Source organism: Parambassis ranga, chromosome 24 (genome assembly GCF_900634625.1).
Source record: "Parambassis ranga chromosome 24, fParRan2.1, whole genome shotgun sequence".
NCBI classification, from domain to species: Eukaryota; Metazoa; Chordata; class Actinopteri; family Ambassidae; genus Parambassis; species Parambassis ranga.
In genome coordinates, this window is record NC_041043.1 from 7,747,492 (window position 1) to 7,762,489 (window position 14,998).

At 40.2% G+C, this 14,998-nt stretch overlaps 1 protein-coding gene across 3 annotated transcripts in view; it reads right to left on the minus strand.

Annotated features, from left to right (window-relative positions):
• The window catches only part of plcb1l (phospholipase C beta 1-like), a 91,209-nt gene that overhangs the window by 11,372 nt on the left and 64,839 nt on the right, over positions 1-14,998 (minus strand). For 2 of the 3 annotated variants that reach the window (XM_028397280.1, XM_028397282.1), the window contains exons 11-32: positions 14,841-14,998; positions 13,172-13,254; positions 12,892-12,976; positions 8,917-9,091; positions 8,131-8,217; positions 7,764-7,834; positions 7,443-7,539; positions 6,825-6,909; positions 6,588-6,712; positions 6,349-6,503; positions 6,101-6,265; positions 5,905-6,004; positions 5,675-5,779; positions 5,476-5,591; positions 3,757-3,895; positions 3,439-3,492; positions 2,977-3,196; positions 2,228-2,396; positions 1,172-1,248; positions 1,001-1,090; positions 816-873; positions 639-725 (exon numbers count right to left, since the gene is read on the minus strand). In XM_028397280.1, the coding sequence (XP_028253081.1) occupies positions 639-725; positions 816-873; positions 1,001-1,090; positions 1,172-1,248; positions 2,228-2,396; positions 2,977-3,196; positions 3,439-3,492; positions 3,757-3,895; positions 5,476-5,591; positions 5,675-5,779; positions 5,905-6,004; positions 6,101-6,265; positions 6,349-6,503; positions 6,588-6,712; positions 6,825-6,909; positions 7,443-7,539; positions 7,764-7,834; positions 8,131-8,217; positions 8,917-9,091; positions 12,892-12,976; positions 13,172-13,254; positions 14,841-14,998 (2,501 nt within the window). The remainder of the gene's footprint in view (positions 1-638; positions 726-815; positions 874-1,000; positions 1,091-1,171; positions 1,249-2,227; positions 2,397-2,976; positions 3,197-3,438; positions 3,493-3,756; positions 3,896-5,475; positions 5,592-5,674; positions 5,780-5,904; positions 6,005-6,100; positions 6,266-6,348; positions 6,504-6,587; positions 6,713-6,824; positions 6,910-7,442; positions 7,540-7,763; positions 7,835-8,130; positions 8,218-8,916; positions 9,092-12,891; positions 12,977-13,171; positions 13,255-14,840) is intronic. The other variant, XM_028397281.1, reaches the window with a different exon arrangement.

Consider the following 14,998-nt stretch of genomic DNA (forward strand, 5'->3'; position numbering starts at 1 on the left):
ACACACACACACTCTAATCCTCCCATAGGCAAATTGAGGCATGCACTTTAATAAAAACCCAAGTGCATGTCGCATATTGCAAAGCGGTATGATGCAAAGAGTGATGCAGACACAACAAGGGATTTATAGGTGCAGTACAAGGTCACCTCGGAGTGACATAGTCCGATACTAGCATATGGTCACAAAACACATGTAAAAGTATGTGTGTGATTAAAGGTCACAAGAGTCAAGCTCCACCATATTATCATCATTTTTTGCACAAATGTTTGGATTGTGTAGTGTAGTGTGAAGTTTCTCATGTAAGGTCGCCATCTAGTGGTTGAAATAAGCAACACATGTTCAGTTAGAGACGGTTCATTTTTTTTGAACATTTTCCAAAACAAAAACCAATACCTGGGCTTATATCTGTGTAAAATAACTCACTTTTTAGAGAAACATTATCTTCAGTAAACTAAATACAAGTTTGCTTTTAAATAAGCATTCCTTAGACCTGTCCGTGTACCCTTCACACTGTGCTGATTGTGGTTGGGCACAGAGGTGAACAGAGGTGTGGTGGTGAATTGATTAATTCATTTAAAATGTCAGTGTGTACAGTACACTATTAGCAGGACATAAAGTAAAGTTTAACTTAAACTCACCTTTGGTCTTTCATCCAAAATTTGCTGTCGGATGTCCTTGTGCTTTTCCAGTAGCCTTTCCTGTCTTTTACTCTGTGCGTCTTCCAACTAGACAAACACACAGTATAAAGTCTCTGAATATACACCGATAAAACAAGGTAGCTATGAAAACAGCACCATAAATAAGCTTGTGCTTACCCGTTTGATATACTGCACAACCTCGTTGACAAATGATCTGTTGATCTCCAGCTTCTCTCTGTAAAAACATTTATTTATCATCAGTCAAACCAAGTTGTCAAATTATTGGTATTTAGTGACATCTAGTGGCTCTACAGCACAACATATAATCCAACAAGAACGTTAATCAGATTATGTACGCTTACTCTTCTGTTACATTCTTGTCTTTAGATTTGGCCTCATTGATCTTCTCCTGCCTCTTCTTGTCCATCTTCTTCTTAAGCTCCTTCTTTTCTCTGTAAACAGAGTAAATGAATGTGTTACCAGGGTGTGTTTGTATTCGTATGACTGCATGAACATGCTGTGTGTAGCCTTACTTCTCACAGATATCTCTGAGCTTTTTCATTTGAGCACTCTGGCACTCCTCTGCTATGCTGGTCAGCTTCTCAACCAGCTGCAAAGAAACAAACGGAGAGTCATAATGATCATAATAATAACACCAAGAAGAAAACTGAAACCACATTTATTTTGTGTCTTTTCTGTGCCTTTAACAACACAATCTCTGTCATGCCTGCAGCCCTTAGCCTGGATGGACCTTTCTGACACCTCAGCTGTGCTCATTGTGCAGGTGTACTGGAGCAGAAGACATTCACTTTTCCACACCATACACAAAAACTTCAGCACAGGCAGCAAAATGACGTCTGTAATATTCATTTACGACAGAAGGACACTGTCAGCACTCCATCCAGTCCAAAACAAGTCAGGACAAGCTGCTGTCAGTGTGTGGCCTCTGTTCATCCCAGTGATACGTACTGTATGTACCTGTTTATGTCACATGTGCTGTGGTGGCTTGTTTATGTAGAAGCACTGACCAGAGGTAGTTCTAGAAATTGTTTTTTAAGGATATTAAGCATTGTAATGTAAAATGTGCATTATAAAAACAAGCACTAATGCATAAAGAGAATGAAACTGGTGTGTTGGCCATAGATAGGCAGCTAAAAACCAGGATCTGGAGCAAAGGGATCAATTTAATCTCAACCTCTGATTCATCCTGTCACATGATTAGAGAGAGCTTTCTATAGAAATCAGTACAAACAGCACACTCCTGTGGCTCACATGCTTGCAAGCCTCCACATTCTACAGATATACAGATTTTACTTACTTACTTTTTGCATCTACAGCCTCTATAAACCAGTTTTTTCTCAATGTCACTCTGCAGCTGTAGAAAGCCTGCAGATCAACCAAAAACTGATTTTTGTCATGTGACTGCTGGTGACAAGGGAGTCCACGACTTCCAAGCCAAATAATATCCGAATTTTAAGCTTAGATTTGTTTATGTTTTTTCTGTCACAGTGAGGTGAGACAGATTTGTATGCATTTTGAAGTTAGGTCCTCTAAATAGTAATAGTGTCATGATTTAGTTTTGTTTGTACCTGCTTTATGTGTTCTCGTTTCTGGTATTTTTCGCTGTAGTACTGCTCCTGGCGGAGTGTGAGGAGCTGCTGCTGCTGCTGCTCCTTCAGCTCTGCCAGCTTTTGGCTGCACTCCTGCTCCAGTTCACACAGCTCTTGGTCCAGAGCTGACAGAGACTGTTCGGACTGACTGCAGAGCCACACACACAAACTGAGATCAGCAGAGTCATAACAATCATACTAAGTACAGACAAGGATCATGTTATTTCTGATAGATTTTCACATGCATACAATGATAGATTCCAGAAAGTGGTGCTAACATAGATTAAGTGTTAGAAGAACTTCTAAACACAAGGAAGGACACTTCTCACTCCCTACTTCACTTCAGTTATAGCTGTGTTATCTTTCAAGTAGTGTCCCTCTGAGGGCCACACTGGCTGTAACCTTTGCTGTGTGCTAAAAGCTGATTCTTCAATATGTGACGGACACTCCTTGGAGCACGTCTTATCTACTCGTTTGTATTCTATGCATAGCTCTGCCTTTTTCTTTCTAATGAGCACAACGTCTGTCAGCAGTATTTGTTTCTAAGAAAAAAACAGGCACACAATACAACATATGGTCCAGCATATGCTGCTGAGAGTTTCTGTAGATGGACATCAAAAACAAAAACAGACGATAATCTATAATGTTTCAGGTGAATGTTGACAAAGGGAGAAGACTTGAAGAGAGACTGTAGAACAATGTGAAAGGAGGAAGAGGAGTGCCTTTACCTTTTCTTGCACACTCTTTTCTGGCTCTTTTGCAGGGAGGAACGTTGGCGCTGATGCTTGTTCTGAAGCTCGGACACGCGAGCTGTGTGCTCTTTGATCAGCTCGCTGGTCTTGCGGTGGTGTTTCCGAACCAGCTCCTTCATCTCCTTGTACTGCTTCCTCTGCTCCCGAACAAAGCCCTTCTGTTGTTTCAACTCCTCCACGGTCTGAGCTTCCACCTCTACAAAGGAAGCATAGAGGACCAAAGAAGAAGATTTAAAAAAAAGGTTGGTTCTGACAAAAAGAGATAATAAACCGACCTGTACTTTGTAATAAATATACTTTATATTGAATCACTTAATTGATTATCATTTACCATCAATCAGTTAAAAGGTCAAACAAATATTTAAGTGACTTCAAATACAGCAGGGAATATAATTACTCAAATTAATAAGCACATATGTATAAGAAAAAATACTTTACCAGTGAGGACACTTTGAATGATGTCTTCAGTTTTCACTGAAGGTTTCAAAGACCCTGTTCCCAAAACACAATAAACAGCCATTACTATAGACTGTTCTTATATGTTGGTTTGCTAATAGCTAATAGCAGACAATACCCATGACCATGATATCAATTAATTTAACAATACTTAATCATCTGAAAAGATGAACAAATTTTGAGGGTTCTAATTTATTATTATTATACACATGAAAAGATTTTAGTGAGTAAAACATATATATGCATATTCAATCAGATTCATTCTGTGCAGCTGTTCTTGTGGTGCTGGTGTTTCAGTACCTGCAGACTGAGGCTGGGGCCCGACCAGCGAAGGGGGTTTTGGAGCAATAATAGTTGTGTGGCTCAGTCCGTTCTCTGCAGGCACCGTGACCCTGGAGTCCACCTTAGATTCTGAGGGAGCATCACTTCCTGCCTCCACCTGATTCAACATTAAGATCAATATCACTGACAATCAATACAACAGTATTTAAATTAGAAATTTGTCTAAAAACACAGTTTGATACATTTAAGCTTCTGTTTATGTTGTGCTAATGTCAACATCTGCAACTCTTCCTTTTCTTCTCTGTTGTAATTAAAAATATATATAAATACCTCCCTCCTCTTTCTCCCCTGCAGTGATATCTGTTTTCATAACTCACTTGTTGCACCTGTGTCCCGCAGGATACTTTGTAGACATAGCTTTGGTAACCCACTCTCAGCATGGCTTCCTGTGCCGAGCCTCTTAATTTCCCGTCGGCTCGCCTGAGTCTTGGAACTATATGCACTTATCTCTGTAAGGTTAATGCAATTTTAAATAATCTCTGTTCTAGTCATGCCAGCCGGATCTTCCACTGCTCTCTCTCTACATTTATCTCTCCACTCTATGCTCTGCCTTTCCACGCTGTGCCTCTTTTGGTCACTGTTGCCATGGTCACAGCATGAAGCAGCTCTCAGTCGGCCAGCCTCGTGGGTAATCATATCAGCTGGCAAAACAGATAAAAGAAGGCCCTCAGGAACAACCCTACTATCCAGCCCCCTTCCTGATAACCTCATTCTACCTTTCCTCTCATCCCAAATTTATCCTCACCTCAATCTTAGAAACTACTGTCGTCACATCTCTCCCTTTTGTCTGTTTTCTGTTCCGTTGTCAGTCTCCTTTATTAATCTTTGCTCTCCATCATGTCTTATTTAAAAAAAAAAAACCTGACCAAGATTTTAAGCCCGACATACGAGTTAACATATCTTTTCTCCTTGTTACTTCTGTAATGTTGAAGGCCCATTAGTGTGAGATGTTCTGTCTCTGGGTGTCACGAAGTAGAAGGTCATATTCTTCAACCATCACCTAAAATTCTCTGAGCTGCTTGGCATTTAGGTTATATTCGGAACTGAAGCCCATCATACAGTAACATTAAAGGTCACTGCCAAAAAGTTTTACTGTGTACGGTGAATCACATCAGGACAGTGGTAGATTAGAGATTGTTAGTGGCTGGTACAGGGGCGAGTAAAGAATATTTTAAATCACATTTAAAATGTCCTCACTTGAGACTGACTGATATGTTAGTATAAGTAATATTGAGAATGGAGTGTTATGTCTATCAGTGGGATGAGTTCTCATCCCTAAACCTATGTGTACATATTGTTTAATATAGAACAATATACAATTATAATCGTTTTTTTTATACAGAACCGATTCTTAGAGTAATGTAAAGATGGTATAAATACATAGATAGATTACCCAGCTCCAACGCTATTGGTGACAATACTCACAGCACTGTCAGTAACACCATGTTGATGATGGTGGAGATAAGCAGTAATATCTGACATCAGAATATTTCCCTCAGCATCAGTTCAGGCTCTAATACTTGATGTCTGATAAATAAACAGTTCCTTTTCTCAGCTGTGGTTCATTATCTAGTCTTTTGTTACACTTTTACTGGTAGTAGGATGTAGGTTATAAAAGTAATATATATATATATATATATATATATAAATATATATTAAAATAGAACATTTACACACCTCTTTGTCACCCTCCTCCTCTCCACCCTCCTCCAAAGTGAGAGCAGCCAGCTGATTGGCTCTCTGCTCCATCAGGTTGACATAGCGTATGGGATTGGACAATGCCTCAATGACATCTGAAGAACAATAAGAGGGTTTTTTTCTGTAACACTCATAATAAACTAATCAACATGACACAGTTTGTTGCTGATTTGCTTACCTGCAAATGTGTCTGGCACATAGTCCTTTACTTCAACGTACACAAACAATGCAGGTAGTGTCAGGGACTGGTTCTTCTCATTCCTTAGACTGATGTAGTGATAGCCTGCAGGGTTAGTGTCAGGTTTCAGAAACAACAACAACAGTACCGGTATATGCCGACATTTGGAGAAATATTATATACAATGATAATTTGATTTTTTTAAGACTGCATGAATAAAACGCTGTCACCTGGACGGATGGCTGACACAGGAATAATACGATGGCCGATAAATTTTCCTCCTTCTTCAAACACTGCTATCCTCAATGAAGCAAGTCCGGGTAGGACAACCTAAAAACACCAATATAAGCACAATTTCAGAAAAAAACACTGTAGTTGGATCAGTACTCTGTGTTACGTGAACAGTGTTGAAATCCAGTGTCTCACCTTTTTGAAAACAATGGACTCCTCTTCCCATACTGGGTTGATGGCGTTGCCCTGAGATGTCTTGGTCTTGAACGCTTTCCTCTTTGTGTCCACGGGTAAACCGAACATGTCGATCTCCACATACGTGCCGACTTTTTTATCTGATAGGAACTGGCCTGAGATGATCTGGAGGGGTGAGGGAATGCAAAGGTGAGACATAGAAAGAGGGAAATAGGCATAAAAAGACCAACAAAAACAAACACACACACCTTAACTGACAGTGTGTTGGCGACTATCCCGTCCACTGTGCTCTCGGTAAAAGGGTCAAAGTGCTTGTCGGGCCGCCTCATAAACTCTGGTTTCAGTCTGTAGCCACTTTTACCGTTGTACTCATACATACCCAGGTTCAGCTGCATTGATAAATCTGTGAGCAGAAATATATATATTTTAAAAAATCAAGGAAAGAATGATTAAAGCAGGAATTTTTTATATTGCTGTCCTCCCTCACCAATGGTCTGGAAGTTGAGAGCCACCAGCTGACAGCCAGCGTTCCAGAAGAGCTGAGGGTTGTAGTTAGATGAATCCACTCGAGTGCCTTTAGGGTAGATCCTGCTCAGCTGCAACTTGTTGTATCTAAGGAAGGCTGGTTAGGAAAATACAACCACTGACAAAAATGTTACTTTGTACACACTTACAGATTGTTAGCATAAAGTGTTGTAACATTCACTAACGATCAGAAGGATACTCCACAAACTCTACAGGGGATTTGGTCAGTTGCTCCAAAGCTTTGGTCTCTACATAGGAGGACATCTGAAAGCTGCGATTGATCTCTGTGGATACAGATGATGATACAGTGAACAAAACGATCTGATAGTGATATCTATAGACAGGCACTCCTTGTTAATCTAATGGCAGCTGAACGGGTCAGGTTCACATCACACCAGCCTCATCTGATTTATCTGTTACATCATGGCCGTCTAGTAAATGACAGGTTTGACGTGTTTACATACATATTTTTCATTGTCTTCATTTCCAAGACTATTTTAGGCCTAGAATTTAATTTCTAACACCATTTGCCGAGTTGCAGCACATAAACAGAAGCATTCTTTATCCAATTATTATGTGGAAATAACTCATACAGACCATGTATGCACCCAACAGCTAGGAGATTCAAAGTATTACATGGTTTACAACCTTTAATGTCTTCAATGACCTTTAATTATCTTATCAACCCAGGAAACCTCTGGCTGTGAGGAAACAGCGAACCACTGCACTATACGAGAATACAGCATTTTGGAAATTCATATTATTCATGTAAATAATCAAATGCCATCTATTATCATTTGCTAGTGCTAATACATACTTTTGGAAGCCTCGAAGCTGTTAAACTTGACAGGTTGAATGTAGATGACCAGGTTGGACATTTCCTCTGTGGCAAAAGCCTCACTGCCTGCTGTGCCCTGCACATGCAAACACACCGTCAGCCAAATATTCACAAAGAAAAGCATCATCACACAAAAGGTGTTATGAATTTTTTTTAGCTTTTGGCAAAGGTTTTTTTTTGTAATATTCAGTATTTCTGAGACTCAACAGCAGACATTATCAAACACTAGAGGGCAGCCTTGGATCGCTGGAGGCACCATCTATTATTACATGCATCTGACTTGATGGCTGAGATACATACTTCATCCATTGATCCCTTTTTACAGTCATCATCATCGTCATCTTCATCCTCACTCTCAGCCTCCACCTCGCCTAAAACACAGATCACAGAGTCAATCACAGATAAAATGAGAAATCTGCGTCAATTAACTGTCATGTCTTATCTACATTTAAACACTGACCGATCATGGTTCACTCATGGGCCGAGTAAATTAATTTTAATATTGTTTTGAGCAGACCACATAATGAGAGATCAATTTAAGATTTCCCACCGAATCTGAGGTCATGCTGTCAGAGGAAATTAATTTTAACTGTGTAATGGTGGGACTGACCTATAGATATCTGCACCAGCCTAATGAGGCTGTGGTCTTGTACAATGTATGACTCACCGATAGACTTTCTACCCTGTGGTCTGAGGCTAAGCTCAGCTCCCTCTGAGGGCTGTGAGGAATCTGCCATCTCCTCCTTGGTCGAACCTAAAAGGTAAACTAGAATTAGCGGGATGGAACACATGGATGTTCCAAAGAAGCAACACATTTATAAAAAGGAAATCAAAAGTCAGTATCTAGCTTTTCCCCTATGTGCACAATGGTTAAAAGGGTCTCCTGAGTGTTACACTTGTGCTTGTTATTTTCTTCCACCAGGGGGCAGTATGTGTTAGTGTAGTACAGAAGGTTGGATGTTAGAAATCAGGCCAAACGAAAGATGATTGATTGCAAAGTCTATTCTTATAAACAACTCAACCTTACACTGATCACATGAACACAAACAAATGCACACATTTAAGTGTACCCAGTGTAGCTATGGACAGATTGCGAAAACAGGGTGCAGCTGAACAAATATAAAAATCCATCAATTGAGATTAGACAGTAACAACTTAATGTACACACAGCTGCATGAACACACAAAGACTCACTGAGGGTTACTGCTGTTAAAGATGCCCCAGTGACAAGAAGTCTGTGGCTGACAGGGAGTGTATGCAACAGCCAATAATAGTTTCAGCTGATGGAAAGGGTCATGAAAATGATGAATGATAAACAAAAGGTCTTGGTCTATAGCAGCACAGAGTGATCCAGGCATTTGGGCTACATTTTACATTTGAAACATCATAACTCAACTGTCCAAGCATGGCTTGATGGCGTTGTTAGTGATGTATGCGTGTGTGTAAGCAGTACCTGCACCTGGAGAGGAGGGCTCACACACGCTGGAGGAGTCACTGTAGGTGTTAGAAACCTGCTCAGAGAGCTTTTTCTTGGTGCTTCCATCTGTCTTGTGGTGCTTCTTTTTGTTCTTCACCAAGATCTTCCCCATGAGCTCCATCGGGCTGGGGAGTGGCACACCAGACTCCAGCTGGAAGGAGTGAAGAAGGAGAAAAGAGGTGAATAAATCCTACACATGCAAAAACAGGAAGAGCTAAGATTTGAAGAACTATGACAGATTTTCTGCAGGGTGATGTAATACTTCAACATGTATAAATGTTGGATCTGTTGGGTGATGGGCCAATGTGATTTTTCTGACAATAGTTTGAACAAGAGAAAAACTGTGAAACGTGGCATGTTCCTTAGAGTGGATGTGAGGCGGACGGTTGCTACATTAAAAACAAAGCTAATCATAGGAAGAAACGAACGGAGCATGTCTCTGAAAAATATTAATTTGTGAATTTCCGAACACACTTACACTCATGTATACTATGAAGGATTCTGCTGAGCAGAGCTGATTGATGAAATAACTCAATAGTTTACATTTTCGATACCAAAATCAGCTTCCTGGGGGTAAACTAGGTGTTAAACACAAACACACACTCTCTCATGGGAGCTGGCCAGAAGTAGGCAGATCTCTAATTTATTTATGGGGTACACTGCTTTTGGATCACAGTGTTTAGGCCTATTAATAATTCAATATAGAGAAAGTTGGCTCTGATGTTAAATACACACACACAGCAACAGTGTTTACAACTTAACATAAACATAACCTCACATTTCTTACTTTCTCTCAATCACAGGAATGCAGTGATTCATAAACCAACTGAAGCCAAGACTCTCCCTACAATAACGCAGCTGTCACACACATTTTACTGCTTTTGTTTAGACAATAAACTCCGGACACCCACTCATACACTTCTACTTAAATGCAACACTGGATGTGGAAACTGAATGAAACGAGTTTTCACCCCCCCCCTCCCCCAAATACCCCAAAATGCATGTGGTCAGCTGTAATAAGGAAGCAAAGCATCAGATGTATAATCAGAGTCTGCCAATGCTTTGAGTAAACACACAGTTGAACACACCAATGGTGGCTACAAATGCATTTAACTATATTTACTGTATACTTACATTTTATTACATTGGTTGCTTGACTGCATGTGTTTAATGTAAAATATGATGTATTAACTACACATTGCTGCCTGTTTATAATGTAATTAAGGTAAATTGAGCTCCAATTAGAGCAGTAAAATGCAACATGCTGTATTAATAAAATGAACTCTATGATTTATTGATAACATAAATGACAGAGTATTCAGGCCTTTATTTATAGAAAAGTATTAATACTGCAGTCTGAAATTAGTCCTGCTTTTAAAACCCTAAATTATACAAGCAGCAGACATCAGAAAAAAATACACTTAAGGTATGAAATGTGTTTTAGAAGTTTCATGTATCATTGGGTGTATCATACTATGATGCAAAAAGTATTTAGGCACTTCACTATATATATATATATATAGTGAAGTGCCTAAATACTTTTTTTTTAATGATGAAGCTGCTGTATGGCTTGCTACATGTATGGCTTGTTCAACAAGTACAATGACTGTGATGGAGTACTGAAGTCTTTGATTAAAGGTGTCTCATCTTCAATTTGTGGAATATTGTTGTTTGATTGCTTATTGTTGCCTTCTATGCCTGCTCTGCATCACGCATGTTATGTCTGCACACAATGCTCCATAATGACAAAGCTAAAACAGGTTTTAGGGTGTTTGTGTTCTCAATCTAGCCTGCTTTCTAAGTGTTGCTGTTTTTTTGTCTGTCTGCCTTAAGATCACACAAACTGCAAAAAAAAAAAAAAATCATCTATTTTCATTAGTTACTTTGAACATGTTCAGGCAATAATACAGCCTTTATTCACATAATGAATGCACCAATGAGAACCATAACAAACAAAAAAAGTGTAATTTAATTTCCAATGAATTTTAGCTAATTTATTTTTTAGAAAGTGCAGACTGTTCTCAGCATGATTAGAAAACAAAACTCAAAAAACATCATGAGTTTAAAAAGGATTACAGTTTTATGTGAGGGAAAAGCAGGAAGAGACTCTCTGTTCTCACCCTTGACTGAGCTAGAACCAATCAGACTATATTACCCTATCTGCCCCTGCCCCCATGGATTTATAGGAGCTGATATCCCATTTGATACGCTGTATATAGACGACTGTCTCAGAGTCGGGGGAGGGGAGGATTGTCATTGCTCTCACCTTCTCTCCCAGTTATTACATGCTCAGTGGTAGAAACCCTATTTCTCAATGGCACTTTTCCTTTCTGTCTTTCTAACTTCTCCCTTGTGCCCCTCTCCTCATCTCTCTCTCTCTCTCTTCTCCTTTCCCCTGCCACTCCATTCAAAAGGCTTCTCCCTGATAATACTTCAATGTCGAATCCAGTCAGAGGGCTGTAATTCTCAGCGGGCTGTGTCTTTGGCAGGCAGCAGTGCTGGTGGAGCTCCCTGTGTGTGTGAGATAATTCTGCATCTGACTGCTGGGAACTTTAGCTGTGCTATAGCGTTAAACCAACAGGGACAACGTCATTCCCCCCAGTGAATACTGAAAGCGATCAAAGCACATATATGTGTAGAATTCTGTCTGTGAGATATGTTTTCATGGGCAGACACCATCAGAGAGGTACCAGAGGAAGCCTGTGAGAGTTTGTGCGACAAGTGTCTACATTTGCCTCACGTAAATGCCTGCGTCATTACTCACAAAGACGAAGCAAAAAAAAGAATTTGGCCACAAAGGGACAATACAAGCTTTAGACTAGTAGCCATGGCAACAGAAGAAAGGCAGATAAAGGGGTGCCAAGAAAAGCTACGTTTAGATAACGGCGTAAAACACCTCTATTTAATCTTAAACGTCTGTTTGAAGTCACTCCCGCAATAACGCATAAGTGATGCAGAGGCATAAGAATGACTGTGTGATGAGTCATTAAAAGTTGGCTCCGTTGGCATGTAAACAGTCATAGGAAAGTGTGGGCATGAGAAATAGAGTGTCAAAGATAAAGTTATAGGAAGCCATTTAGAAAGTTCCTGCAGTGGAAACACGTTTTGGCAGGTGCTAGAGGGCATGTTGATATGTGAGAAAACAGAGAGGCAGAGAGAATTCAGAGGAGTAAGAACACCGAATGATGACAGATTTAAATGGTGACTGCAAACAACATGCATAGATAGAATAATAGTTAGTAGACTGGCTGGCGTAGAAAATACACCGACAACAAACAAAAGGTTCATTGACAGGACAGGCAGTCCTGGTGGAGGAACCTAACTCTATACCCACTGGCCGGAGGTCTGTTAGAACCATGACTTTTATGCTTTACTTTTGTCTTCAGTCGAGGCTTGGTTCAGTTTAGTAAATCATGACCCTTCCACAACAAGCTCCTCCACCTTTTCTTAATCTTCTCTTTGATCAGAAGAATTAGGTGCACTTATTCAAATGACCACATGAGGGTGGTAGCTACGTGAGCACCAAATTAGATTGTTGTGGTTGTATCCTAGGGGAGGACAGGTAAAGAAATAGTATGTGTGTTTTTGTGCACTGCCTACTCAGTGAAGACTGTGTAGTTAACATAACCAACTTGATCGACATGCTGCAAGTTCTCATTCACACCCCCAGTGACAGGCACAAAGGGAACACTAATACAAACACTTTATGGATTTTTCAGGGGCCTACCGGGATTCGCCCCCGTGTGCCCACTGGTCAGTACACCACTGTACATCTGTATGGGTGTTCAAGGACACTTCTTTAGTGCACCCATCTATGCGTTAATATCTTCTGAATCCCTCACTGCTGGCCATGTTGTGTGTTGTGTTAAAAAGTGGCAGAAAGCATGCAAGTGTGAATGTGAGAGTGAGCACATGCGTGTGTGTGTGTGTTGGAGCAATTTATGAACTCACAGGATATTTCTCCAGAGGTTCTGTCAGTAATGCGTCTCCAAATATTGATCGGCAGTACTCTGCCATCTTAGCTTGCTGTTTTGGCCTGGGAATCATCAAACACACACACAAACATCATTTCTCTACTAAATATCAATACACTGAATATGCATATATGCACCCTTAGAACACCCCCCCCCCTGGAGCCATTGAAGATAAAACATCCAATTAGAATCTCCTGCCCTCCCTCTGCACACGTTTAACAATCACACCCCTGACATAAAATGGTCTGCTGACTTACGAGTCGACATGGTTCTCAAAAGACAGGATTATGGGGAAAGGTGAGGTCTTGAAGGCACACTCTGCGATAGCCTCGATCACCTCCTGAGGACCCAGGTAGAGACAAAAATCAGTATAAGACAGACTCTATAAAAAACTACAGTTTTATATCTATTTGCAAGTCTGAAAGTCCCCGTCAAAGCACATGCTTAAACCTGTTGAACAATTGATTCTGGACTGTAGCTGTGATGGTGATTTTTTTTTTTTTAACCAAAAACGTAAAGAAAAAAGTTTATCAGAAACTGACACTTGTTACAGGTGTGAGAGTTGTTGTGTCACTGCCTTCAACTCCAGTGAACACAGTTAAACGTCTGATAGCAGATTTCTAAGCCGCTGATTGTCTGAGTCAATTACACCGTCATTAACAACAGTCAGTTCAGTTAATGCCTTCATTTCCATTTGCTCCGTCTCTTCCAATAAAAATCTTTGTCTGTAACTCAACCGTCTCCATCTGTAGCTCTCTCGCAACTTTTTTCTATTTCACCCTTAGACTAATTCCATTAGGCTCATTCGACTTCTTGTGTTACTCTCATTAGAGCTAAATTTCCTCTATCAATCAACTCACCCATCTCCTTCTTCTTATCCTCTTGACACCTACTCTGCCTTTAGACTGTCACGCCCTCCTCCCATAAAAGCATGTTTTCTTTCTGTCTTCTCATCTTTTGAGAGTGGAGTTAATCGCCCCTCGGCGCTTCTCTTTAGGGCTATTCAGTGCATCCCTGTCCCTTACGATTTGCCATCTGCTGTGTGCATGCCCCACTTTTTCACTTTCCCACTGCTTCTCAAGCCCTGCTTTTCTTCATGTTTTTATCTTCTCATTTTTATATTTGTCCAATTCGTTTCTTTGTGTATTTCATTCCCTGTTGTATATAATGATTGTAGGATATATACCATACAAGCACACAAGCTCTACATTCAGTACTTTCTACTTTTTTCTGTACATAGTTATTTTTATTTGTCGTTTTTTGGCAGGAGCATGCATGCATGTAATAAAGCAACATGTATTCTTATTGATAAAGAAGCTTCACTGTTTACTTTGCCAAAAACAACCTCCTACTGGAGCTGCTTCACATTAAAACTAGTCAACCAAAACACAGGCTCTGTTTGATTGTGAAACATTATGTGAACAGAACTCGGATGACCTTTAGAGGAGGTTTTTGTTGAGAAAAGTGTAAGATACTGTTTCAGACATGTTCTTTTTGCATACTACCTTGTAAAAAACACATACCGATCTATGTAACACACCACTGTGAAAACTGTTAGGTAGCAGCATGATGAAATACAGATGACTGCACAACAGCTGCTTTTTTCTGAGTAATTACTCATGTTTACTTTACAAGGCTTTACTTTCTACCAGAAATGGGTTATGTCACAGTGATATGATAAATTGGGAATATACCCGATAACAAACAATCAGTAAGGAAACAAAAAAAATCACAACTCATAACTAAACTTATTTGATGCAGTGGGTGGATCTATGCTAAGCTAAGTTAGCGTCCACATACGAAGGTGTTAACATGCATCTTTATGGTGATGTTTTTTTTGGTCTGCACTGCCTCTTCCTTTGCCTCCCAACACCCACCACCAAAGCTCTCCTCTTTATCACCACCACTCTCCTCTCCTTGTGTTACCTTGAAGGAGATTTCGGTTGTCATGGTGAAGCCATGTGTGATGACAGGCTCTTCTTCTGTGGTGCGTCCCTTCCAGCAGTCCAGTTCAATGCACCGGCACCCAGACAGGAGGACCTGCTTGTACATCTCCACTGAAGAGTTGCCTGCAAGTTGGCCAG